This window comes from Aedes aegypti, chromosome 1 (assembly GCF_002204515.2).
Source record: "Aedes aegypti strain LVP_AGWG chromosome 1, AaegL5.0 Primary Assembly, whole genome shotgun sequence".
Classification (NCBI taxonomy): domain Eukaryota; kingdom Metazoa; phylum Arthropoda; class Insecta; order Diptera; family Culicidae; genus Aedes; species Aedes aegypti.
The window spans coordinates 18,203,010-18,229,409 of record NC_035107.1 but is presented as its reverse complement, the minus strand read 5'-3'; the positions used below and the strand labels follow the sequence as shown (position 1 = coordinate 18,229,409).

Sequence of the window (26,400 nt, the reverse complement as noted above, 5' to 3'; positions counted from 1 at the left end):
AGTGCTCATTTAACTTCTGAACAGGCAACATTGCTGCACCTGACGCGAAAGATAGCACGCAAAAATCATGGCTACTATGTTTTACTGCATATATCCAGTGATGCCTGCAGAACAGCCCAATAATTATAGCCAAATTTTTACAACTCATTCAAAACTAAATAACTAATTAGTGGGGCATCCGATTTAAAAACGGTCTTCGGCAAAGTTGTAGCTGATTATTGTATCACACAGTATCAACATAGTTCCAATCCCCAAGAGCATGTGGGCAAACACTTTGACCGATTGAATGAACTAGTTGCTTTTCCCATAGTAATTCCCATATAAGCGAAGTATGCACTTCAACAGAAAAGTAATCGCCTATCTCGATGCGTGGGAAATTTCTTGCAAGAAATGCTCAAGAAAAGCATTTTTCTTTGATCGGAGTACGCAGTTGAAAAGAAATGTCAATTCAAATGGAGCTCACTGTAGGAAATTTCTTGACCATTTCTCGGGCAGAAATTTTTACTTTTCTTGAGCGGAACAGCATACTTAGCTATAAACTTTAAAGGCCTTGTGCAGTCTCAGTTTTCATCCAAATGTGCTCGAATTTTGGGAGGACATTCAGAATTTGATCTAGAATCGAAAGAGCGGTGTGGAGCTAAAACGATTTTTTGAACCACTCTAGGCGCTAGTGATTTCAACGTCTTTCGGTTATAATCTTTACAAAGGTTTTCAGAAGATCTTTTTTTTTCTAGGATGAATTTTTGTTATCTAAGATACTACTTATTAATGATTTTAGTAGAATCGCTTTCAAATCTTTGTGTTTTCCAAATGGATTATAAATGAAGTTTCTGGGAATTCATGATGGATCCTCATCAAAGTTATAGCAAAATGCTGTTCATAGAAGCCTTTGGATTTTTTCATCAGAGCACCGTTGTGATGTTTTGATTTTCATCAGTGCATACTAAAAACATAATAAGTAATACTAATTTCTAGTTGTTATTCTAACAACTTTACCTCTCCCTATGGAAGCCCATTACTTTGCTGAATAGGCTCCGTGGATTTATTTCAAAACTTTGAACCGGCAGCGTGCATATTTTATCATCTAGAACTAGATATCTGTTTGTATCGCACAGATGCATAGCAACCATTCTATAGAAACTATTCTCTCATGCATGGCAGTCATGACATTAACCTCTTGTGACACAGTAAGCAAAAAAGAAATTTTCAACTTGTGTTTGCTTCTCAAATGCGTTTGATCGGTTTAATTATCGATATTAAGTCCAAATCATCGATAAATATGTTCTAGTTGTATCGATACTTCCACATATTCAAAATAGTGAGTTAAATTCACATAAAAATTTCTTACTGTGCCCAGCAATGACTGATGACCTTTCCGCTGCACAGAGCAAAAATAACTTTTCCAGCTTCATCGTCACGTCCGGGGTGTGCGATATCCACTATACGGCTAGACCAATGCACTTTTATTGCCGTGCGCTCCCTTCGGGGCCAATCAGGATGAAAAAATAGATCCTTCAGTCTTGCTCGGTCATGTCCCCCATAGCCCGATTCCACTCCATCAATCTGTACGCCCTACAAACGGATCTTAGAGAAAAAGGTCAACAATGTAGAAGAGGCACAGAAAAACAGACGCAACACTTAGAAATCTATCGCCCATTTCACACCATCAACATCGATTATGTGCAACAAGGCCCGCAGGAAACGCTAGTGTGAAACGTCAAACGTGTGAAGAAAAAACATACACGAAGAAATCAGATTACCCAAAAAATAAGTTTTTTTTACTCAAATTTGGGTAAACTGCATTTAGTTTTTACCCACGGTTGGGTTGTTTTGCCTCTCTCGCAACAGCAATGTTGTCAAAAACAGAGAGAGACGCACCGACCCAGCGTCAAAGTTCAATGGAATAAGCCAAATTTGGGTTCTTTCGAGTTTACCTAACGTTAAGCTGTTTTAACCCATCACGGAGACTTCGAAAGCTAACGCTGAGTAGATTTTTTTTGCACTGAGTTGTTTGTTTTGCCGCTGACAAATGGAAACAACCTACTGATAGGTAGGGTCGGTGTTCCCTTAGTGGACAGTCCCTTATAGTTGCACTAGTGGATTTTTACGGCCGTTTTGCTATAAATCTTTTCAAAACATTTTTTGACATGAAGGTTAGGAGCTATTTATCTAAGTACCATTGATACACAGCTTGATTTTGTTCAAAAAATGTACGAAATAATTAGTTTTGCTTAAAATTTGAGCTCCCTTGCGCCTATAGTTAACCTATTGTTCCTATAGTAGCACTACTGAGAGAAACTATTTTTTATTATACGAAATAATTAATGAATTAAGTACTTTTTTTACATCAAACGAAAGCTTTTGATGCACACTTTCAAGGAAAAATATAAAAGCTTTGTAAAAATACAGTTTTGATTAGTATTTTGCCAACGCCGTGATGCTAGTGCTACTATAGGAACAGAAATTAGAAATAGTGCTACTATAGGCACATGTATTCCTATAGTGGCACATGCGATAATAAATGCAAACATTTGAGTTTTCGTAGTTTTCATATTTTTTCCACAAAACCAAGATAAAAATCTTTCAGATGATGAATAAATAATGACGATAGCGTTATTTTTCGATTTTATACGAATTTTTGTTCTTAGCTATGCGGCTATTGGTACATCGACCCTATATATCAGTTAACCCAAATTTGGGTAATCCCACGGTAGGCGTGCCCCTGGTTATGAAATATGTAACAAAAAACCTTGAAATCCCGCATAACTTATGATCTCGCCCTAAAAGCCATTGGTAACCAGCCTCCTGACACCGCCTATACAACCCCATTGGAAAATAACGAGCAAACATCTCTGGTTCCCACTGACAGCTCAATGTTTGTATACAAATAATCGTTTGAGGAATCACAATCGATGATGGCGAAATCTTTTTCTCCGAAAAAAATCTTTTCCCGCATAACAAAAGTTATTCGAACAAACAAACAGTTGCAAACTACTGGATTGCAGTACAGCAAGTCAATTTGGGTTGATGTGATTAGCTAAAAACACATTTTAGTATTGGAGGAAAAAATCCCTAATGTAATAGGTCAATGTACGTTGTTGCTCTAGAGTTTGATGCTGACCACGAAAACATGGCTGCCTAGCACCGGGTTGTTGGTAACCGAGTGTGTAGCTTCTTGTTGCTAAGCAAATGAATAGACCAAGATAAAAACAATCACCACTGTGAGGTAGAAGAGGATCGTCTCTTCACCGTAACATTGTTCAATAACGTGTATATTCATTCATTCAGAAACAACAAGCTACACACTTGGTTACCAATGGCTTTTAGGACGAGATCATACATTTAGCGAGAAATGATCGTCTGAAGCGTGGTAAATGGAAATTTCGTAAGTGTTACGTCTATCTGTCTGTGGTACAGATATAAAGTGGAAGGCAAAGATGACGAACTCCAGGATTCTGAAAAACTCAGAAGACCTTGTTTTTCTATTCTTGCCATTTTGTCGATAGTTTCTTCTAACGGTGATGTTTTTTCTTTCTCCTTGATTCCAGGTGCGCTTCCCATGGTAACGGCAACGGTCTACTGCCTGGGCTGGCCTCTCAAGTGGCTCATCATCATATCGTACTCCATGCTGTGCATTTGGGGTCTGTACAAGGTAAGTCTTCATATAAAGTTATTCGCCATCGCAGTAACCTGATTCACAATTTTGTTTTCATTTTTTTTTCTTATCATCGCAGGCCATGACGGCGTCCTCACCGTGGCAACGGAGGCTCTGTTTCCTGCTGCCCTTCATGATGCGAATCATGCTCACGCTGTTGCGGATATCGAAGCTGGGCGGTGGGAATCCCTCCTCGCTGACACACGTATTTCTGCAGGTAAGGTCAACATAAAATCTCTGCCGGCACTTCCGGTTCCTGTATCGAGCCAGTAGAGTATACGTAACCGTAGCCATTACCTATTCATAATGTGTTTACGTGAACAATTCTCCGTACGCGTTTGAAACGTCGACGTTTCGCTCCATTGTTGCCACGATGCCTATCGGAATCGATTATCCGACGTCCGAATAAATAATGCATCATACAAAGGGTGGAAAAGGGCATTATGAATTTATAAAGTTGGTCCTATGCCGGTGGTGACCAGACACGTCTGAACCACGTGCTTTAGGGAGGGCGTCGCAGCCTAAGCCCTGGTCGGGTTAGAACGACGGAAGTGGGGAAATCTAGACTGACATGTGAAAAGGCGGAGAAACAAGATTTCAATCTTGGGACCATGTTAGTTGAAATGCGTCTGAGTTTGGCGAAGAGAGCTTCGGTTTTAAAAACTATTCCACCCTTTTCAAATGTTAGTCTAGTCATGTGTCGGAAGGACCCACTCCGGTGCCATCAATGGAATGCTTAATTATCAGTTTTCCAATGTTTGATGGCCTGTCGCTGGGGGGGAAGGTCGATTATTATGTGACTTTAGTAATTATTGTTTTTGTTTGCAGTGCCACCTGGTGAGAAGAGCGAGGCAAAGGCAAAGTAGGCGCGTGCAAGAAGTGGCGAAAGCTTAATCGATGAGACCTTTATTACCCCTATTGAGCGATAATAGTAGGCTGTTTGCCTTATAATTGAAACGTATGTGACGGAGAAAATTGTATTGCTGGAATAGTGACTGATATTTTATGAATGAATGTAGATAGTTAGCTTTTCTTAATGTGGGAATGCACGGCACCAAGTATCATGCTATCTTGAAAAACTTCCAGGGAAGTTAGCTATTAATAAAAGTGCTATTGCCAACTTCAACAATCTCGAGTTCATCCGTCTTTATCCTAACGCATGGCATGAAACTCCGTGAAAAATTCGTTTGCTTCTATTGGCCATTCGACAATTCGTTGGAATTTCCACGGTCAACTCGTTGGAATTTCCATTGGAAATTCATTGCAATTTCCACGTAAAATCCAGTAAAATTTCCACGGAAATTCATTCAAATTTCCATAGGAATTCCGCGGGAAGAACGTTGGAATTTCCATGGGATATTCGTAGGAATTTAAACGAGAAATTCCAGCGGAATTTTTGAGGCAATTGCAGAGAATTTTCCGAGGAAATTTCATTGATTTTTCCGAGGAAAATTCCAGCGAAACTCTCGAGAAAATTGCAGCGAATTTCCCAAGGAAATAGCAAAAAAATTCCCGAAAAATTCCAGAAAATTCCCTGAGAAAATTCCAGAGAATTTCCCGAGGAAATTCCAAAGAATTTTTCGAGGGAATTCCAGAGAATTTCCAGAGGAAATTTCAGAGAATTTTCCAGAGAAATTCCAGAGAATTTTCCAAGGAAATTCCAGAGAATTTCCAGAGGAAATTCCAGAGAATTTCCAGAGGAAATTCCAGCAAAATTCTCGAGGAAATTAAGGCGAAGTTCGTTGGAATTTCCAATGGAAATTCGTTGGAATTGCCACGGGAAATTCGTTGGAATTTTCACGGTCAACTCGTTGGAATTTCCATGGGAAATTCGTTGCAATTTCCACGGGAAATCCAGTGAAATTTTCACGGAAATTCATTTAAATTTCCATAGGAATTCCGCGGGAAGAACGTTGGAATTTCCATAGGATATTCGTAGGAATTTAAACGAGAAATTCCAGCGGAATTCTTGAGGCAATTGCAGAGAATTTCCCGAGGAAATTTCATTGTTTTTTCCGAGGAAAATTCCAGCGAAATTCTTGAGAAAATTGCAGCAAATTTCCCGAGGAAATTGCAAAAAAATTCCCGAAGAAATTCCAGAAAATTCCCCGAGATAATTCCAGAGAATTTCCCGAGGAAATTCCAAAGAATTTTTCGAGGAAATTCCAGATAATTTCCCGAGGAAATTTCAGAGAATTTTCCAAGGAAATTCCAGAGAATTTTCCAAGGAAATTCCAGAGAATTTCCAGAGGAAATTCCAGCAAAATTCTCGAGGAAATTACAGCGAAGTTCGTTGGAATTTCCAAGGGAAATTCGTTGGAATTGCCACGGGAAATTCGTTGGAATTTTCACGGTCAACTCGTTGGAATTTCCATGGGAAATTCGTTGCAATTTCCATGGGAAATCCAGTGAAATTTCCACGGAAATTCATTTAAATTTCCATAGGAATTCCGCGGGAAGAACGTTGGAATTTCCATGGGATATTCGTAGGAATTTAAACGAGAAATTCCAGCGGAATTCTTGAGGCAATTGCAAAGAATTTTCCGAGGAAATTTCATTGTTTTTTCCGAGGAAAATTCCAGCGAAATTCTTGAGAAAATTGCAGCAAATTTCCCGAGGAAATTGCAAAAAAATTCCCGAAGAAATTCCAGAAAATTCCAGAGAATTTCCCGAGGAAATTCCAAAGAATTTTTCGAGGAAATTCCAGAGAATTTCCCGAGGAAATTTCAGAGAATTTTCCAAGGAAATTCCAGAGAATTTTCCAAGGAAATTCCAGAGAATTTCCAGAGGAAATTCCAGAGAATTTCCAGAGGAAATTCCAGAGAATTTCCAGAAGAAATTCCAGCAAAATTCTCGAGGAAATTACAGCGAAGTTCGTTGGAATTTCCAAGGGAAATTCGTTGGAATTGCCACGGGAAATTCGTTGGAATTTTCACGGTCAACTCGTTGGAATTTCCATGGGAAATTCGTTGCAATTTCCACGGGAAAACCAGTGAAATTTCCACGGAAATTCATTTAAATTTCCATAGGAATTTCCACGGGATATTCGTAGGAATTTAAACGAGAAATTCCAGCGACATTCTTGAGGCAATTGCAGAGAATTTTCCGAGGAAATTTCTGTAAATTTTCCGAGGAAATTCCAGCGAATTTCCCGAGGAAATTTCAGCGAATTTCCTGAGAAAATTCCAGCGAAATTCTCGAGAAAATTGCAGCGAGTTTCCCGAGGAAATTGCAAAGAATTAACCGAAGAAATTGCAGCGAACTTCCTGAGGAAATTCCAGAGAATTTCCCGAGAAAATTCCAGAGAATTTCCCGCGAAAATTCCAGAGAATTTCCCAAGAAAATTCCAGAGAATTTCCCGAGAAAATTCCAGAGAATTTCCCGAGAAAATTCCAGAGAATTTCCCGAGAAAATTCCAGAGAATTTCGCAAGAAAATTCCAAAGAATTTCCCGAGAAAATTCCAGAGAATTTCCCGAGAAAATTCCAGAGAATTCCCCGAGGCAATTGCAGAGAATTTCCCGAGGAAATTCCAGAGAATTTCCCGAGGAAATTTCAGAGAATTTTCCGAGGAAATTCCAGAGAATTTCCCGAGAAAAATCCAGAGAATTTCCCGAGGAAATTCCAGAGAATTTCCCGAGGAAATTTCAGAGAATTTTACAAGGAAATCCCACCAAACTACCTGAGGAAATTCCAGAGAATTTACCGAGGAAATTCCAGCGTATTTCGCTTTAAAATTCCACTGAATTTCCCGAGGAAATTTCAGCGAACTTTCCTAGGAAATTCCAGCGAATTTTCCGAGAAAATTCCAGAGAATAACCCGAGGAAATTGGAATGAAATTCCCGAGGAAATTGCATAGAATTTTCCGAAGAAATTCCAACGAATTTCCCTAAAGAAATTCCAACGAATTTCCCTAAGGAAATACCAACCTTTGAATTTCCTCGGAAAATTCGTTTGAATTTCCTCGGGAAATTCGTTTGAATTTCCTCGGGAAATTCGTTTGAATTTCCTCGGGAAATTCGTTTGAATTTCCTCGGGAAATTCGTTTGAATTTTCTCGGGAAATTCGTTTGAATTTCCTCAAGAATTTTGTTTGAATTTCCTCGGGAAATTCGTTTGAATTTCCTCGGGAAATTCGTTTGAATTTCCTCGGGAAATTCGTTTGAATTTCCTCGGGAAATTCGTTTGAATTTCCTCGGGAAATTCGTTTGAATTTCCTCAGGAAATTCGTTTAACTTCCTCGGAAAACTCGTTCAAATTTCCTCGGAAAATTCGTTTGAATTTCCTCGGGAAATTAGTTTGAATTTCCTCGGGAAATTCGTTTGAATTTCCTCGGGAAATTCGTTTGAATTTTCTCGGGAAATTCGTTTGAATTTCCTCAAGAATTTTGTTTGAATTTCCTCGGGAAATTCGTTTGAATTTCCTCGGGAAATTCGTTTGAATTTCCTCGGGAAATTCGTTTGAATTTCCTCGGGAAATTCGTTTGAATTTCCTCGGGAAATTCGTTTAACTTCCTCGGAAAACTCGTTCAAATTTCCTCGGAAAATTCGTTTGAATTTCCTCGGGAAATTAGTTTGAATTTCCTCGGGAAATTCGTTTGAATTTCCTCGGGAAATTCGTTTGAATTTCCTCGGGAAATTCGTTTGAATTTCCTCGGGAAATTCGTTTGAATTTCCTCGGGAAATTCGTTTGAATTTCCTCGGGAAATTCGTTTGAATTTCCTCGGGAAATTCGTTTGAATTTCCTCGGGAAATTCGTTTGAATTTCCTCGGGAAATTCGTTTGAATTTCCTCGGGAAATTCGTTTGAATTTCCTCGGGAAATTCGTTTGAATTTCCTCGGGAAATTCGTTTGAATTTCCTCGGGAAATTCGTTTGAATTTCCTCGGGAAATTCGTTTGAATTTCCTTGGGAAATTCGTTTGAATTTCCTTGGGAAATTCGTTTGAATTTCCTTGGGAAATTCGTTTGAATTTCCTTGGGAAATTCGTTTGAATTTCCTTGGGAAATTCGTTTGAATTTCCTTGGGAAATTCGTTTGAATTTCCTTGGGAAATTCCTACGAATTTCCTCGGGAAATTCGTTTGAATTTCCTCGGGAAATTCGTTTGAATTTCCTCGGGAAATTCGTTTGAATTTCCTCGGGAAATTCGTTTGAATTTCCTCGGGAAATTCGTTTGAATTTCCTCGGGAAATTCGTTTGAAATTTCCTCGGGAATTCGTTTGAATTTCCTCGGGAAATTCGTTTGAATTTCCTCGGGAAATTCGTTTGAATTTCCTCGGGAAATTCGTTTGAGTTTCCTCGGGAAATTCATTTGAATTTCCTCGGGAAATTCGTATGAATTTCCTCGGGAAATTCGTATGAATTTCCTCGGGAATTCGTTGATTCCTCGGAAATTCGTTTGAATTTCCTCGGGAAATTCGTTTGAATTTCCTCGGGAAATTCGTTTGAATTTCTCGGGAAATTCGTTTGAATTTCCTCGGAAATTCGTTTGAATTCCTCGGGAAATTCGTTTGATTTCCTCGGGAAATTCGTTTGAATTTCCTCGGGAAATTCGTTTGAATTTCCTCGGGAAATTCGTTTGAATTTCCTCGGGAAATTCGTTTGAATTCCTCGGGAAATTCGTTTGAATTTCCTCGGAAATTCGTTTGAATTTCCTCGGGAAATTCGTTTGAATTTCCCTCGGGAAATTCCGTTTGAATTTTCCTCGGGAAATTCGTTTGAAATTTCCTCGGGAAATTCGTTTGAATTTCCTCCGGAAATTCGTTTGAATTTCCTCGGGAAATTCGTTTGAATTTCCTCGGAAATTCGTTTGAAATTTCCTCGGGAAATTCGTTTGAATTTCCTCGGGAAATTCGTTTTGAATTTCCTCGGGAAAATTCGTTTGAATTTCCTCGGGAAATTCGTTTGAATTTCCTCGGGAAATTCGTTTGAATTTCCTCGGGAAATTCGTTTGAATTTCCTCGGGAAATTCGTTTGAATTTCCTCGGGAAATTCGTTTGAATTTCCTCGGGAAATTCGTTTGAATTTCCTCGGGAAATTCGTTTGAATTTCCTCGGGAAATTCGTTTGAATTTCCTCGGGAAATTCGTTTGAATTTCCTCGGGAAATTCGTTTGAATTTCCTCGGGAAATTCGTTTGAATTTCCTCGGAAATTCGTTTGAATTTCCTCGGGAAATTCGTTTGAATTTCCTCGGGAAATTCGTTTGAATTTCCTCGGGAAATTCGTTTGAATTTCCTCGGGAAATTCGTTTGAATTTCCTCGGGAAATTCGTTTGAATTTCCTCGGGAAATTCGTTTGAATTTCCTCGGGAAATTCGTTTGAATTTCCTCGGAAATTCGTTTGAATTTCCTCGGGAAATTCGTTTGAATTTCCTCGGGAAATTCGTTTGAATTTCCTCGGGAAATTCGTTTGAATTTCCTCGGGAAATTCCTCGGGAAATTCGTTTGAATTTCCTCGGGAAATTCGTTTGAATTTCCTCGGGAAATTCGTTTGAATTTCCTCGGGAAATTCGTTTGAATTTCCTCGGGAAATTCGTTTGAATTTTCCTCGGGAAATTCGTTTGAATTTCCTCGGGAAATTCGTTTGAATTTCCTCGGGAAATTCGTTTGAATTTCCTCGGGAAATTCGTTTGAATTTCCTCGGGAAATTCGTTTGAATTTCCTCGGGAAATTCGTTTGAATTTCCTCGGGAAATTCGTTTGAATTCCCGGAATCGTTTGAATTTCCTCGGGAAATTCGTTTGAATTTCCTCGGGAAATTCGTTTGAATTTCCTCGGGAAATTCGTTTGAATTTCCTCGGGAAATTCGTTTGAATTTCCTCGGGAAATTCGTTTGAATTTCCTCGGGAAATTCGTTTGAATTTCCTCGGGAAATTCGTTTGAATTTCCTCGGGAAATTCGTTTGAATTTCCTCGGGAAATTCGTTTGAATTTCCTCGGGAAATTCGTTTGAATTTCCTCGGGAAATTCGTTTGAATTTCCTCGGGAAATTCGTTTGAATTTCCTCGGGAAATTCGTTTGAATTTCCTCGGGAAATTCGTTTGAATTTCCTCGGGAAATTCGTTTGAATTTCCTCGGGAAATTCGTTTTGAATTTCCTCGGGAAATTCGTTTGAATTTCCTCGGGAATTCGTTTGAATTTCCTCGGGAAATTCGTTTGAATTTCCTCGGGAAATTCGTTTTGAATTTCCTCGGGAATTCGTTGAATTTCCTCGGAATTCGTTTGAATTTCCTCGGGAAATTCGGTTTGAATTTCCTCGGGAAATTCGTTTGAATTTCCTCGGGAAATTCGTTTGAATTTCCTCGGGAAATTCGTTTGAATTTCCTCGGGAAATTCGTTTGAATTTCCTCGGGAAATTCGTTTGAATTTCCTCGGGAAATTCGTTTTCGAATTTGAATTTCCTCGGGAAATTCGTTTGAATTTCCTCGGGAAATTCGTTTGAATTTCCTCGGAAATTCGTTTGAATTTCCTCGGGAAATTCGTTTGAATTTCCTCGGGAAATTCGTTTGAATTTCCTCGGGAAATTCGTTTGAATTTCCTCGGAAATTCGTTTGAATTTCCTCGGGAAAATTCGTTTGAATTTCCTCGGGAAATTCGTTTGAAATTTCCTCGGGAAATTCGTTTGAATTTCCTCGGGAAATTCGTTTGAAATTTCCTCGGGAAATTCGTTTGAATTTCCTCGGGAAATTCGTTTGAATTTCCTCGGGAAATTCGTTTGAATTTCCTCGGGAAATTCGTTTGAATTTCCTCGGGAAATTCGTTTGAATTTCCTCGGGAAATTCGTTTGAATTTCCTCGGGAAATTCGTTTGAATTTCCTCGGGAAATTCGTTTGAATTTCCTCGGGAAATTCGTTTGAATTTCCTCGGGAAATTCGTTTGAATTTCCTCGGGAAATTCGTTTGAATTTCCTCGGGAAATTCGTTTTGAATTTCCTCGGGAAATTCGTTTGAATTTCCTCGGGAAATTCGTTTGAATTTCCTCGGGAAATTCGTTTGAATTTCCTCGGGAAATTCGTTTTGAATTTCCTCGGGAAATTCGTTTGAATTTCCTCGGGAAATTCGTTTGAATTTCCTCGGGAAATTCGTTTGAATTTCCTCGGGAAATTCGTTTGAATTTCCTCGGGAAATTCGTTTGAATTTTCCTCGGGAAATTCGTTTGAGTTTCCTCGGGAAATTCGTTTGAATTTCCTCGGGAAATTCGTTTGAGTTTCCTCGGGAAATTCGTTTGAATTTCCTCGGGAAATTCGTTTGAATTTCCTCGGGAAATTCGTTTGAATTTCCTCGGGAAATTCGTTTGAATTTCCTCGGGAAATTCGTTTGAATTTCCTCGGGAAATTCGTTTGAATTTCCTCGGGAAATTCGTTTTGAATTTCCTCGGGAAATTCGTTTGAATTTCCTCGGGAAATTCGTTTGAATTTCCTCGGGAAATTCGTTTGAATTTCCTCGGGAAATTCGTTTGAATTTCCTCGGAAAATTCGTTTGAATTTCCTCGGGAAATTCGTTTGAATTTCCTCGGGAAATTCGTTTGAATTTCCTCGGGAAATTCGTTTGAATTTCCTCGGGAAATTCTTTTGAATTTCCTCGGGAAATTCGTTTGAATTTCCTCGGGAAATGCGTTTGAATTTCCTCGGGAAATTCGTTTGAATTTCCTCGGGAAATTCGTTTGAATTTCCTCGGGAAATTCGTTTGAATTTCCTCGGGAAATTCGTTTGAATTTCCTCGGGAAATTCGTTTGAATTTCCTCGGGAAATTCGTTTGAATTTCCTCGGGAAATTCGTTTGAATTTCCTCGGGAAATTCGTTTGAATTTCCTCGGGAAATTCGTTTGAATTTCCTCGGGAAATTCGTTTGAATTTCCTCGGGAAATTCGTTTGAATTTCCTCGGGAAATTCGTTTGAATTTCCTCGGGAAATTCGTTTGAATTTCCTCGGGAAATTCGTTTGAATTTCCTCGGGAAAATCGTTTGAATTTCCTCGGGAAATTTGCTTGGAAATTCAAACGAATTTCCCTTGGAAATTCAAACGAATTTCCCTTGGAAATTCAAACGAATTTCCCTTGGAAATTCAAACGAATTTCCCTTGGAAATTCAAACGAATTTCTCTTGGAAATTCAAACGAATTTCACATGGATTCATTTGAATTTCTTAGGTAAATTCGTTTGAATTTCTTTGGTAAATTCGTTTGAATTTCCTCGGGAAATTTTATGGAGTTTCCTCGGGAAATTCGTTTCAATGTTTCCGGGAAATTCCGGGAATTTTCTCAGGAAAATCATTTGATTTTCATAGGGAAGTTCGTTTGAATTTCCTCGGGAAATTCTTTGGAATTTCTACAAGATTCTCTCAGATTCTCTCAAAATCTATCTCAGAGTTTTGCTGAATCGGTATCATATAATTTTTGAACCAGTCTCAGAATATTGTAGATATTTTCTCACTGATCCTTGCAAAATCATTCTCTCGGATTCATGCAAAATATTTCTTCAATTTCTCAGTGAATCTGATTCAGATTTCTGTTGAATTTTTTCCAGATTCTTGCAGAATGATTCTTTCATTTTTTTTTTTAGAAAAATCTAACTCAGATTCTTGCAGAACCTGGTTTATATTCTTGCGGAATTTCACTCGAATTATTACCAAAGTTTAGACAAGATAGATACTGCAAGAATCTCAGACAGATTCAACAAGAATTTTAGTCAAAGTCTGCTAGGGCAGATTCTGCAATAATCTGACACAGATTCTGCAAGAATTTCAGACAGTTTCTACAAAAAGCTCAGACAGATTATACAAGATTCTGTAAGAATCTGGGACAGATTCCTTAAGAATCTGGGACAGATTCTACAAGTATCTCAGACAATTTCTGCAAGAGTTTTAGATAGATTATTCAATAAACTAAGACGTATTAGACGTTATATAGTTTACAGATTTGTAGATATTGGATGGAAGTACAAAATTCTACAAGCAACCGTAATTTCCCAAGGAAATAGCAAAAAAATTCCCGAAGAAATTCCAGAAAATTCCCTGAGAAAATTCCAGAGAATTTCCCGAGGAAATTCCAAAGAATTTTTCGAGGGAATTCCAGAGAATTTCGAGAGGAAATTTCAGAGAATTTTCCAGAGAAATTCCAGAGAATTTTCCAAGGAAATTCCAGAGAATTTCCAGAGGAAATTCCAGAGAATTTCCAGAGGAAATTCCAGCAAAATTCTCGAGGAAATTAAGGCGAAGTTCGTTGGAATTTCCAATGGAAATTCGTTGGAATTGCCACGGGAAATTCGTTGGAATTTTCACGGTCAACTCGTTGGAATTTCCATGGGAAATTCGTTGCAATTTCCACGGGAAATCCAGTGAAATTTTCACGGAAATTCATTTAAATTTCCATAGGAATTCCGCGGGAAGAACGTTGGAATTTCCATAGGATATTCGTAGGAATTTAAACGAGAAATTCCAGCGGAATTCTTGAGGCAATTGCAGAGAATTTCCCGAGGAAATTTCATTGTTTTTTCCGAGGAAAATTCCAGCGAAATTCTTGAGAAAATTGCAGCAAATTTCCCGAGGAAATTGCAAAAAAATTCCCGAAGAAATTCCAGAAAATTCCCCGAGATAATTCCAGAGAATTTCCCGAGGAAATTCCAAAGAATTTTTCGAGGAAATTCCAGATAATTTCCCGAGGAAATTTCAGAGAATTTTCCAAGGAAATTCCAGAGAATTTTCCAAGGAAATTCCAGAGAATTTCCAGAGGAAATTCCAGCAAAATTCTCGAGGAAATTACAGCGAAGTTCGTTGGAATTTCCAAGGGAAATTCGTTGGAATTGCCACGGGAAATTCGTTGGAATTTTCACGGTCAACTCGTTGGAATTTCCATGGGAAATTCGTTGCAATTTCCATGGGAAATCCAGTGAAATTTCCACGGAAATTCATTTAAATTTCTATAGGAATTCCGCGGGAAGAACGTTGGAATTTCCATGGGATATTCGTAGGAATTTAAACGAGAAATTCCAGCGGAATTCTTGAGGCAATTGCAAAGAATTTTCCGAGGAAATTTCATTGTTTTTTCCGAGGAAAATTCCAGCGAAATTCTTGAGAAAATTGCAGCAAATTTCCCGAGGAAATTGCAAAAAAATTCCCGAAGAAATTCCAGAAAATTCCAGAGAATTTCCCGAGGAAATTCCAAAGAATTTTTCGAGGAAATTCCAGAGAATTTCCCGAGGAAATTTCAGAGAATTTTCCAAGGAAATTCCAGAGAATTTTCCAAGGAAATTCCAGAGAATTTCCAGAGGAAATTCCAGAGAATTTCCAGAGGAAATTCCAGAGAATTTCCAGAAGAAATTCCAGCAAAATTCTCGAGGAAATTACAGCGAAGTTCGTTGGAATTTCCAAGGGAAATTCGTTGGAATTGCCACGGGAAATTCGTTGGAATTTTCACGGTCAACTCGTTGGAATTTCCATGGGAAATTCGTTGCAATTTCCACGGGAAATCCAGTGAAATTTTCACGGAAATTCATTTAAATTTCCATAGGAATTCCGCGGGAAGAACGTTGGAATTTCCATAGGATATTCGTAGGAATTTAAACGAGAAATTCCAGCGGAATTCTTGAGGCAATTGCAGAGAATTTCCCGAGGAAATTTCATTGTTTTTTCCGAGGAAAATTCCAGCGAAATTCTTGAGAAAATTGCAGCAAATTTCCCGAGGAAATTGCAAAAAAATTCCCGAAGAAATTCCAGAAAATTCCCCGAGATAATTCCAGAGAATTTCCCGAGGAAATTCCAAAGAATTTTTCGAGGAAATTCCAGATAATTTCCCGAGGAAATTTCAGAGAATTTTCCAAGGAAATTCCAGAGAATTTTCCAAGGAAATTCCAGAGAATTTCCAGAGGAAATTCCAGCAAAATTCTCGAGGAAATTACAGCGAAGTTCGTTGGAATTTCCAAGGGAAATTCGTTGGAATTGCCACGGGAAATTCGTTGGAATTTTCACGGTCAACTCGTTGGAATTTCCATGGGAAATTCGTTGCAATTTCCATGGGAAATCCAGTGAAATTTCCACGGAAATTCATTTAAATTTCCATAGGAATTCCGCGGGAAGAACGTTGGAATTTCCATGGGATATTCGTAGGAATTTAAACGAGAAATTCCAGCGGAATTCTTGAGGCAATTGCAAAGAATTTTCCGAGGAAATTTCATTGTTTTTTCCGAGGAAAATTCCAGCGAAATTCTTGAGAAAATTGCAGCAAATTTCCCGAGGAAATTGCAAAAAAATTCCCGAAGAAATTCCAGAAAATTCCAGAGAATTTCCCGAGGAAATTCCAAAGAATTTTTCGAGGAAATTCCAGAGAATTTCCCGAGGAAATTTCAGAGAATTTTCCAAGGAAATTCCAGAGAATTTTCCAAGGAAATTCCAGAGAATTTCCAGAGGAAATTCCAGAGAATTTCCAGAGGAAATTCCAGAGAATTTCCAGAAGAAATTCCAGCAAAATTCTCGAGGAAATTACAGCGAAGTTCGTTGGAATTTCCAAGGGAAATTCGTTGGAATTGCCACGGGAAATTCGTTGGAATTTTCACGGTCAACTCGTTGGAATTTCCATGGGAAATTCGTTGCAATTTCCACGGGAAAACCAGTGAAATTTCCACGGAAATTCATTTAAATTTCCATAGGAATTTCCACGGGATATTCGTAGGAATTTAAACGAGAAATTCCAGCGACATTCTTGAGGCAATTGCAGAGAATTTTCCGAGGAAATTTCTGTAAATTTTCCGAGGAAATTCCAGCGAATTTCCCGAGGAAATTTCAGCGAATTTCCTGAGAAAATTCCAGCGAAATTCTCGAGAAAATTGCAGCGAGTTTCCCGAGGAAATTGCAAAGAATTAACCGAAGAAATTGCAGCGAATTTCCTGAGGAAATTCCAGAGAATTTCCCGAGAAAATTCCAGAGAATTTCCCGCGAAAATTCCAGAGAATTTCCCAAGAAAATTCCAGAGAATTTCCCGAGAAAATTCCAGAGAATTTCCCGAGAAAATTCCAGAGAATTTCCCGAGAAAATTCCAGAGAATTTCGCGAGAAAATTCCAAAGAATTTCCCGAGAAAATTCCAGAGAATTTCCCGAGAAAATTCCAGAGAATTCCCCGAGGCAATTGCAGAGAATTTCCCGAGGAAATTCCAGAGAATTTCCCGAGGAAATTTCAGAGAATTTTCCGAGGAAATTCCAGAGAATTTCCCGAGAAAAATCCAGAGAATTTCCCGAGGAAATTCCAGAGAATTTCCCGAGGAAATTTCAGAGAATTTTACAAGGAAATCCCACCAAACTACCTGAGGAAATTCCAGAGAATTTACCGAGGAAATTCCAGCGTATTTCGCTTTAAAATTCCACTGAATTTCCCGAGGAAATTTCAGCGAACTTTCCTAGGAAATTCCAGCGAATTTTCCGAGAAAATTCCAGAGAATAACCCGAGGAAATTGGAATGAAATTCCCGAGGAAATTGCATAGAATTTTCCGAAGAAATTCCAACGAATTTCCCTAAAGAAATTCCAACGAATTTCCCTAAGGAAATACCAACCTTTGAATTTCCTCGGGAAATTCGTTTGAATTTCCTCGGGAAATTCGTTTGAATTTCCTCGGGAAATTCGTTTGAATTTCCTCGGGAAATTCGTTTGAATTTCCTCGGGAAATTCGTTTGAATTTCCTCGGGAAATTCGTTTGAATTTCCTCGGGAAATTCGTTTGAATTTCCTTGGGAAATTCGTTTGAATTTCCTCGGGAAATTCGTTTGAATTTCCTCGGGAAATTCGTTTGAATTTCCTCGGGAAATTCGTTTGAATTTCCTCGGGAAATTCGTTTGAATTTCCTCGGGAAATTCGTTTGAATTTCCTCGGGAAATTCGTTTGAATTTCCTCGGGAAATTCGTTTGAATTTCCTCGGGAAATTCGTTTGAATTTCCTCGGGAAATTCGTTTGAATTTCCTTGGGAAATTCGTTTGAATTTCCTCGGGAAATTCGTTTGAATTTCCTCGGGAAATTCGTTTGAATTTCCTCGGGAAATTCGTTTGAATTTCCTCGGGAAATTCGTTTGAATTTCCTCGGGAAATTCGTTTGAATTTCCTCGGGAAATTCGTTTGAATTTTCCTCGGGAAATTCGTTTGAATTTCCTCGGGAAATTCGTTTGAATTTCCTCGGGAAATTCGTTTGAATTTCCTCGGGAAATTCGTTTGAATTTCCTCGGGAAATTCGTTTGAATTTCCTCGGGAAATTCGTTTGAATTTCCTCGGGAAATTCGTTTGAATTTCCTCGGGAAATTCGTTTGAATTTCCTCGGGAAATTCGTTTGAATTTCCTCGGGAAATTCGTTTGGAATTTCCTCGGGAAATTCGTTTGATTCCGGAAATTTTTCCTCGGGAAATTCGTTTGAATTTCCTCGGGAAATTCGTTTGAATTTCCTCGGGAAATTCGTTTGAATTTCCTCGGGAAATTCGTTTGAATTTCCTCGGGAAATTCGTTTGAATTTCCTCGGGAAATTCGTTTGAATTTCCTCGGGAAATTCGTTTGAATTTCCTCGGGAAATTCGTTTGAATTCCTCGGGAAATTCGTTTGAATTTCCTCGGGAAATTCGTTTGAATTTCCTCGGGAAATTTGTTTGAATTTCCTTGGGAAATTCGTTTGAATTTCCACATGATTGGAATTTACACAAGAAACTCGTCGGAATTTCCACAGGAAATTCGTTGAAATTTCCACAGGAAATTCGTTGGAATTTCCACAGGAAATTCGTTGGAATTTCCACAGGAAATTCGTTGGAATTTCCACATGAAATTCGTTGGAATTTCCACAGGAAATTCGTTGGAATTTCCACAGGAAATTCGTTGGAAATTCCACAGGAAATTCGTTTGAATTTCCATGGGAAATTCATTGAAATTTCCATGAGAAATTCATTGCAATTTACACAGGAACAATGTTTAAATTTCTGGAATTGTGAATAAAGAAATTTGTCTGATTTACCAAAGCAAGATTTTACTAAATCTGCAGAAAGAAACTCAACTGAATCACCAGTTGTTTTAATTATCAAAGGTTAATAGGTTTGAAAAATAAATCGTCTGGATTTCAATAGAAACTTCTTCGGGATTGGAAAAAATCTTCTAGTTTTCAAAATCATTCGTATTCTCATTTCCAAGATTCTCTCAAAATCTATCTCAGATTTTTGCTGAATCGGTATCGTATAATTTTTGAACCAGTCTCAAAATATTGTAGATATTTTCTCACTGATCCTTGCAAAATCATTCTCTCGGATGCATGCAAAATATTGCTTCAATTTCTCAGTGAATCTGATTCAGATTTCTGTTGAATTTTTCCCAGATTCTTGCAGAATGATTCTTTCATTTTTTTTTTCAGAAAAAACTAACTCAGATTCTTGCAGAACCTGGTTTATATTCTTGCGGAATTTCACTCGAATTATTACCAAAGTTTAGACAAGATAGATACTGCAAGAATCTTAGTCAAAGTCTGCTAGGACAGATTCTGCAATAATCTGACACAGATTCTGCAAGAATCTCAGACAGATTCTGCAAAAAGCTCAGACAGATTATACAAGATTCTGAGACAGATTCTGTAAGAGTTTTAGATATATTATTCAATAAACTAAGACGTATTAGACGTTATATAGTTTACAGATTTGTAGATTTTGGAAGGATGTACAAAATTCTACAAGCAATCGTTAATTGGACAACAATTTCTCAGAAATCAAAGTCAGTGCCTACTTCAAGTGAATCAAAATTACGATAAATCATAGCCAAGATTGTTACTTTCCCTCATTCCGCAGCAAATAAACTTATCTGATGAGTCATGTGTCACACATTAGGTCCAAGTCACGTGGGAACTTTCCCCACCCGCTCATTTACCGGACGGAGTACAGCAGTATAGCACGACGTCAATCACCACCCAACACTAAACTAATTAGTGAACCGCTTGAACTTGCACACAGACACACCGCATTATAATAACTCCGACTTTTTCCGTTTTCCTTCTTCTTTTTGTAGGACGCCGTTTCGGCCGTGGGTGGCGTGATTGGAGCGATGCACATACCGGAAAAGTGGTTCCCCGGCAGTGTGGACATCTATCTCAACTCGCACAACATCATGCACGTGCTGGTGGTCATGGCCGTCTACTCGATGCATCAGGTAGGAAGCACTCATTTTCGTCGGAATGGGGACACTTTGAGGGGTGGTTGAGGTTAGGGATGGGCCCTGTTGAAGGTTATTATCACGTGCCAAAGATAGCGTAGCTGAGAGTGTGAGAGGTTATGGAGGACAGAAACAAAGCGTAGGTAGGCTTAATGCGATTTTCGTGGTCTTACAACGAAATCCGTTTGCGTTCATGACCTTCCTGTTAAGAGGATTAACGGTATGGTGTTTACCGGGTGCTGATGACATCCTCCTACACAGGACTGGAGTGTATTTCACACCCGCTCGACAAATATACTCAAGTATGTGAAATTATTAACCGACGCTGGCATGAGGAGTGTGTTTGACTGACTTAACTGACTTGACTGAGACTTGATTGAGACTTGACTGAGACTTGACTGAGACAAGACTGAGATTTGATTGAGACTTGACTGAGACACGAATAAGACTTGACTGAGGCTTGACAGAGATTTGATTGAGATTAGATTGAGACGTGACTAAGACACGACTCAGACATGACTGAGACTTGACTGAGACTTGACTGAGACTTGACTGAGACTTGACTGAGACTTGACTGAGACAGGGAAAAAATACCTGCATTTCTAAGCGACAATACTTCTGAATTTCCAGGGGGGGGGGAAAATTCTTCTGAATTTCCAGGGGAAATTCGTCTGAATCTCCAGGGGAAATTCGTCTGAATTTCTACAGGAAACTCGTCTGAATTTCCACGGGAAATTTGTCTGAATTTCCATGGGAAATTCGTCTGAATTTCCATGGGAAATTCGTCTGAATTTCCACGGGAAAATCGTCTGAATTTCCACGGGAAATTCGTCTGAATTTCCACGGGAAATTCTTCTGAATTTCCACGGGAAATTCTTCTGAATTTCCACGGGAAATTCGTCTGAATTTCCACGGGAAATTCGTCTGAATTTCCACGGGAAATTCGTCTGAATTTCCACGGGAAATTCGTCTGAATTTCCACGGGAAATTCGTCTGAATTTCCACGGGAAATTCGTCTGAATTTCCACGGGAAATTCGTCTGAATTTCCACGGGAAATTCGTCTGAATTTCCACGGGAAATTCGTCTGAATTTCCACGGGAAATTCGTCTGAATTTCCACGGGAAATTCGTCTGAATTTCCACGGGAAATTCGTCTGAATTTCCACGGGAAATTCGTCTGAATTTCCACGGGAAATTCGTCTGAATTTCCACGGGAAATTCGTCTGAATTTCCACGGGAAATTCGTCTGAATTTCCACGGGAAATTCGTCTGAATTTCCACGGGAAATTCGTCTGAATTTCCACGGGAAATTCATCTGAATTTCCACGGGAAATTCGTCTGAATTTCCACGGGAAATTCGTCTGAATTTCCAGGGGAAATTCGTCTGAATTTCCAGGGGAAATTCGTCTGAATTTCCAGGGGAAATTCGTCTGAATTTCCAGGGGAAATTCGTCTGAATTTCCAGGGGAAATTCGTCTGAATTTCCAGGGGAAATTCGTCTGAATTTCCAGGGGAAATTCGTCTGAATTTCCAGGGGAAATTCGTCTGAATTTCCAGGGGAAATTCGTCTGAATTTCCAGGGGAAATTCGTCTGAATTTCCAGGGGAAATTCGTCTGAATTTCCAGGGGAAATTCGTCTGAATTTCCAGGGGAAATTCGTCTGAATTTCCAGGGGAAATTCGTCTGAATTTCCAGGGGAAATTCGTCTGAATTTCCAGGGGAAATTCGTCTGAATTTCCAGGGGAAATTCGTCTGAATTTCCAGGGGAAATTCGTCTGAATTTCCAGGGGAAATTCGTCTGAATTTCCAGGGGAAATTCGTCTGAATTTCCAGGGGAAATTCGTCTGAATTTCCAGGGGAAATTCGTCTGAATTTCCAGGGGAAATTCGTCTGAATTTCCAGGGGAAATTCGTCTGAATTTCCAGGGGAAATTCGTCTGAATTTCCAGGGGAAATTCGTCTGAATTTCCAGGGGAAATTCGTCTGAATTTCCACGGGAAATTCGTCTGAATTTCCACGGGAAATTCGTCTGAATTTCCACGGGAAATTCGTCTGAATTTCCACGGGAAATTCGTCTGAATTTCCACGGGAAATTCGTCTGAATTTCCACGGGAAATTCGTCTGAATTTCCACGGGAAATTCGTCTGAATTTCCACGGGAAATTCGTCTGAATTTCCACGGGAAATTCGTCTGAATTTCCACGGGAAATTCGTCTGAATTTCCACGGGAAATTCGTCTGAATTTCCACGGGAAATTCGTCTGAATTTCCACGGGAAATTCGTCTGAATTTCCACGGGAAATTCGTCTGAATTTCCACGGGAAATTCGTCTGAATTTCCACGGGAAATTCGTCTGAATTTCCACGGGAATTCTCTGAATTTCACGGGAATTCGTCTGAATTTCCACGGGAAATTCGTCTGAATTTCCACGGGAAATTCGTCTGAATTTCCACGGGAAATTCGTCTGAATTTCCACGGGAAATTCGTCTGAATTTCCACGGGAAATTCGTCTGAATTTCCACGGGAAATTCGTCTGAATTTCCACGGGAAATTCGTCTGAATTTCCACGGGAAATTCGTCTGAATTTCCACGGGAAATTCGTCTGAATTTCCACGGGAAATTCGTCTGAATTTCCACGGGAAATTCGTCTGAATTTCCACGGGAAATTCGTCTGAATTTCCACGGGAAATTCGTCTGAATTTCCACGGGAAATTCGTCTGAATTTCCACGGGAAATTCGTCTGAATTTCCACGGGAAATTCGTCTGAATTTCCACGGGAAATTCGTCTGAATTTCCACGGGAAATTCGTCTGAATTTCCACGGGAAATTCGTCTGAATTTCCACGGGAAATTCGTCTGAATTTCCAAGGGAATTCGTCTGAATTTCCAAGGGAAATTCGTCTGAATTTCCAGGGGAAATTCGTCTGAATTTCCAGGGGAAATTCGTCTGAATTTCCAGGGGAAATTCGTCTGAATTTCCAGGGGAAATTCGTCTGAATTTCCAGGGGAAATTCGTCTGAATTTCCAGGGGAAATTCGTCTGAATTTCCAGGGGAAATTCGTCTGAATTTCCAGGGGAAATTCGTCTGAATTTCCAGGGGAAATTCGTCTGAATTTCCAGGGGAAATTCGTCTGAATTTCCAGGGGAAATTCGTCTGAATTTCCAGGGGAAATTCGTCTGAATTTCCAGGGGAAATTCGTCTGAATTTCCAGGGGAAATTCGTCTGAATTTCCAGGGGAAATTCGTCTGAATTTCCAGGGAATCGTGATTCCAGGGAAATTCGTCTGAATTTCCAGGGGAAATTCGTCTGAATTTCCAGGGGAAATTCGTCTGAATTTCCAGGGGGAAATTCGTCTGAATTTCCAGGGGAAATTCGTCTGAATTTCCAGGGGAAATTCGTCTGAATTTCCAGGGGAAATTCGTCTGAATTTCCAGGGGAAATTCGTCTGAATTTCCAGGGGAAAATTCGTCCTGAATTTCCAGGGGAAATTCGTCTGAATTTCCAGGGGAAATTCGTCTGAATTTCCAGGGGAAATTCGTCTGAATTTCCAGGGGAAATTTCGTCTGAATTTCCAGGGGAAATTCGTCTGAATTTCCAGGGGAAATTCGTCTGAATTTCCAGGGGAAAATTCGTTCTGAATTTCCAGGGATCGTTGAATTCCAGGGAATTCGTCTGAATTTCCAGGGGAAATTCGTCTGAATTTCCAGGGAAATTCGTCTGAATTTCCAGGTGAAATTCGTCTGAATTTCCAGGGGAAATTCGTCTGAATTTCCAGGGGGAAATTCGTCTGAATTTCCAGGGGAAATTCGTCTGAATTTCCAGGGGAAATTCGTCTGAATTTCCAGGGGAAATTCGTCTGAATTTCCAGGGGAAATTCGTCCTGAATTTCCAGGGGAAATTCGTCTGAATTTCCAGGGGAAATTCGTCTGAATTTCCAGGGGAAATTCGTCTGAATTTCCAGGGGAATTCGTCTGAATTTCCAGGGAATTCGTCTGAATTTCCAGGGGAAATTCGTCTGAATTTCCAGGGGAAATTCGTCTGAATTTCCAGGGGAAATTCGTCTGAATTTCCAGGGGAAATTCGTCTGAATTTCCAGGGGAAATTCGTCCGAATTTCCAGGGGAAATTCGTCCGAATTTCCAGGGGAAATTCGTCCGAATTTCCAAGGGAAATTCGTCTGAATTTCCAGGGGAAATTCGTCCGAATTTCCAGGGGAAATTCGTCTGAATTTCCAGGGGAAATTCGTCTGAATTTCCAGGGGAAATTCGTCTGAATTTCCAGGGGAAATTCGTCTGAATTTCCAGGGGAAATTCGTCTGAATTTCCAGGGAAATTCGTCTGAATTTCCAGGGGAAATTCGTCTGAATTTTCCAGGGGAAATTCGTCTGAATTTCCAGGGGAAATTCGTCTGAATTTCCAGGGGAAATTCGTCTGAATTTCCAGGGGAAATTCGTCTGAATTTCCAGGGGAAATTCGTTTGAATTTCCAGGGGAAATTCGTCTGAATTTCCAGGGGAAATTCGTCTGAATTTCCAGGGGAAATTCGTCTGAATTTCCAGGGGAAATTCGTCTGAATTTTCAGGGGAAATTCGTCTGAATTTCCAGGGGAAATTCGTCTGAATTTCCAGGGGAAATTCGTCTGAATTTCCAGGGGAAATTCGTCTGAATTTCCAGGGGAAATTCGTCCGAATTTCCAGGGGAAATTCGTCCGAATTTCCAGGGGAAATTCGTCCGAATTTCCAGGGGAAATTCGTCTGAATTTCCAGGGGAAATTCGTCCGAATTTCCAGGGGAAATTCGTCTGAATTTCCAGGGGAAATTCGTCTGAATTTCCAGGGGAAATTCGTCTGAATTTCCAGGGGAAATTCGTCTGAATTTCCAGGGGAAATTCGTCTGAATTTCCAGGGGAAATTCGTCCGAATTTCCAGGGGAAATTCGTCAGGGAAATTCGTCTGAATTTCCAGGGGAAATTCGTCTGAATTTCCAGGGGAAATTCGTCTGAATTTCCAGGGGAAATTCGTCTGAATTTCCAGGGGAAATTCGTCTGAATTTCCAGGGGAAATTCGTCTGAATTTCCAGGGGAAATTCGTCTGAATTTCCAGGGGAAATTCGTCTGAATTTCCAGGGGAAATTCGTCTGAATTTCCAGGGGAAATTCGTTTGAATTTCCAGGGGAAATTCGTTTGAATTTCCAGGGGAAATTCGTCTGAATTTCCAGGGGAAATTCGTCTGAATTTCCAGGGGAAATTCGTCTGAATTTTCAGGGGAAATTCGTCTGAATTTCCAGGGGAAATTCGTCTGAATTTCCAGGGGAAATTCGTCTGAATTTCCAGGGGAAATTCGTCTGAATTTCCAGGGGAAATTCGTCTGAATTTCCAGGGGAAATTCGTCTGAATTTCCAGGGGAAATTCGTCTCAAACTGATTCTGCAAGAATTGACGCAAATTTTACTATGGCTTCTCGTTTTGCGTAATAGAGCCATAAAGCACCGAAAATATCGTCATTTTATTGTCCTTCATCCACGTCACACCTTATTTGTTAACTTCATAATTCATTAATAACGATGGAATGGAACCCCGCCGCCCATTTTCTAGTCCATTTGTCATGATTAAAAACTGCCTCCACACCATATAGTTGCCGCTCGCTCAACACAGGGATGGGATCGTCGTAAATTTTCTCGTTTAGCAGTTAATGATACTCTTCTTCCTATGTTCCTTCCGTTCCGCAGGCAACCATCCGGGACATCGAGTGGATGCAAAATGCCGAATGTAGCCGCTCCAATCTGACGTCATCGCTGAACATAGACGCCATCAACGGGTCGCACCTGGAGCTATGACCAGTTGGAACCGAATATTCCGTCCCGCGGGATGCTGCCACCGTTGGTTGCCATTCCCCGTCCCTGGCCTACCTGGCCTTCGTCAACGCCAACGTCAACGCCGCCAGGATCTGTGCTGTCGGTTCCGGAGGTAGCACCAGCACTCTTAGACCGGCCAACAAATCGAGGAGCAGCACAGAGGACACTTTACCGCCATCTCCGGCTAACGGCACCTGGTGGACGCTGGTGGAATTCGTTCGACTGCGTATTCTCCCGACGCGCTGCAACACGCAATACTCCGCCGGTGGTGAACTCGGCGAAAACATCGATGACGGTGCGTTTCGGTGGTTTAGTCGGATTTTTGCCATCGGTGGTCACCGATAGGCGGTTCTTCTTCTGGCAGCAGTGCTCGCCCCCGCGCCTTTCGCTCTCGCTCTTCTGCTGTCCTGTCTGTCTAGGTCTGTCCGTCTATGCTCTCAGGGGGGCGGTTTGTCCGGATTGCGAATCGGATGTGATAGGATTGTCATGATTGCCTCTTTCTTGGAATAGGTTTGCGGAGGGAAATTTATGAACGGGCTTATTTGCCATGTGATGTTACGTGCAGGTGGTGGGGTTCGGCATAAGGCGTGTACATGAACATGATTTGGATTTGGTGGGGGTTTGTTAAAAAGGTTTGTTTCACACAAACTTTGAGCCACTGACAAACAGATATACAGGTAACATCTATTTAAATGGGCCAAGGAACAGACATACCACGTAATCACGCCACGTGGCGTACGCCACATATCATAGCACATCTGA

The 26,400-nt window shown here is 40.0% G+C and overlaps 1 protein-coding gene across 3 annotated transcripts in view; it reads left to right on the top strand.

The window, feature by feature from the left end:
• The window catches only part of LOC5576693 (progestin and adipoQ receptor family member 4), a 213,043-nt gene extending 186,905 nt beyond the window's left edge, over positions 1-26,138 (top strand). For 2 of the 3 annotated variants that reach the window (XM_021839053.1, XM_021839054.1), the window contains 4 exons: positions 3,549-3,652; positions 3,735-3,872; positions 19,650-19,790; positions 25,513-26,138. In XM_021839053.1, the coding sequence (XP_021694745.1) occupies positions 3,549-3,652; positions 3,735-3,872; positions 19,650-19,790; positions 25,513-25,620 (491 nt within the window). In that variant the 3' untranslated portion in view covers positions 25,621-26,138. Of the gene's footprint in view, positions 1-3,548; positions 3,653-3,734; positions 3,873-4,483; positions 4,786-19,649; positions 19,791-25,512 lie in introns of those variants that run through there. The other variant, XM_021839055.1, reaches the window with a different exon arrangement.
• The last annotated feature ends 262 nt before the right edge of the window (positions 26,139-26,400 follow it).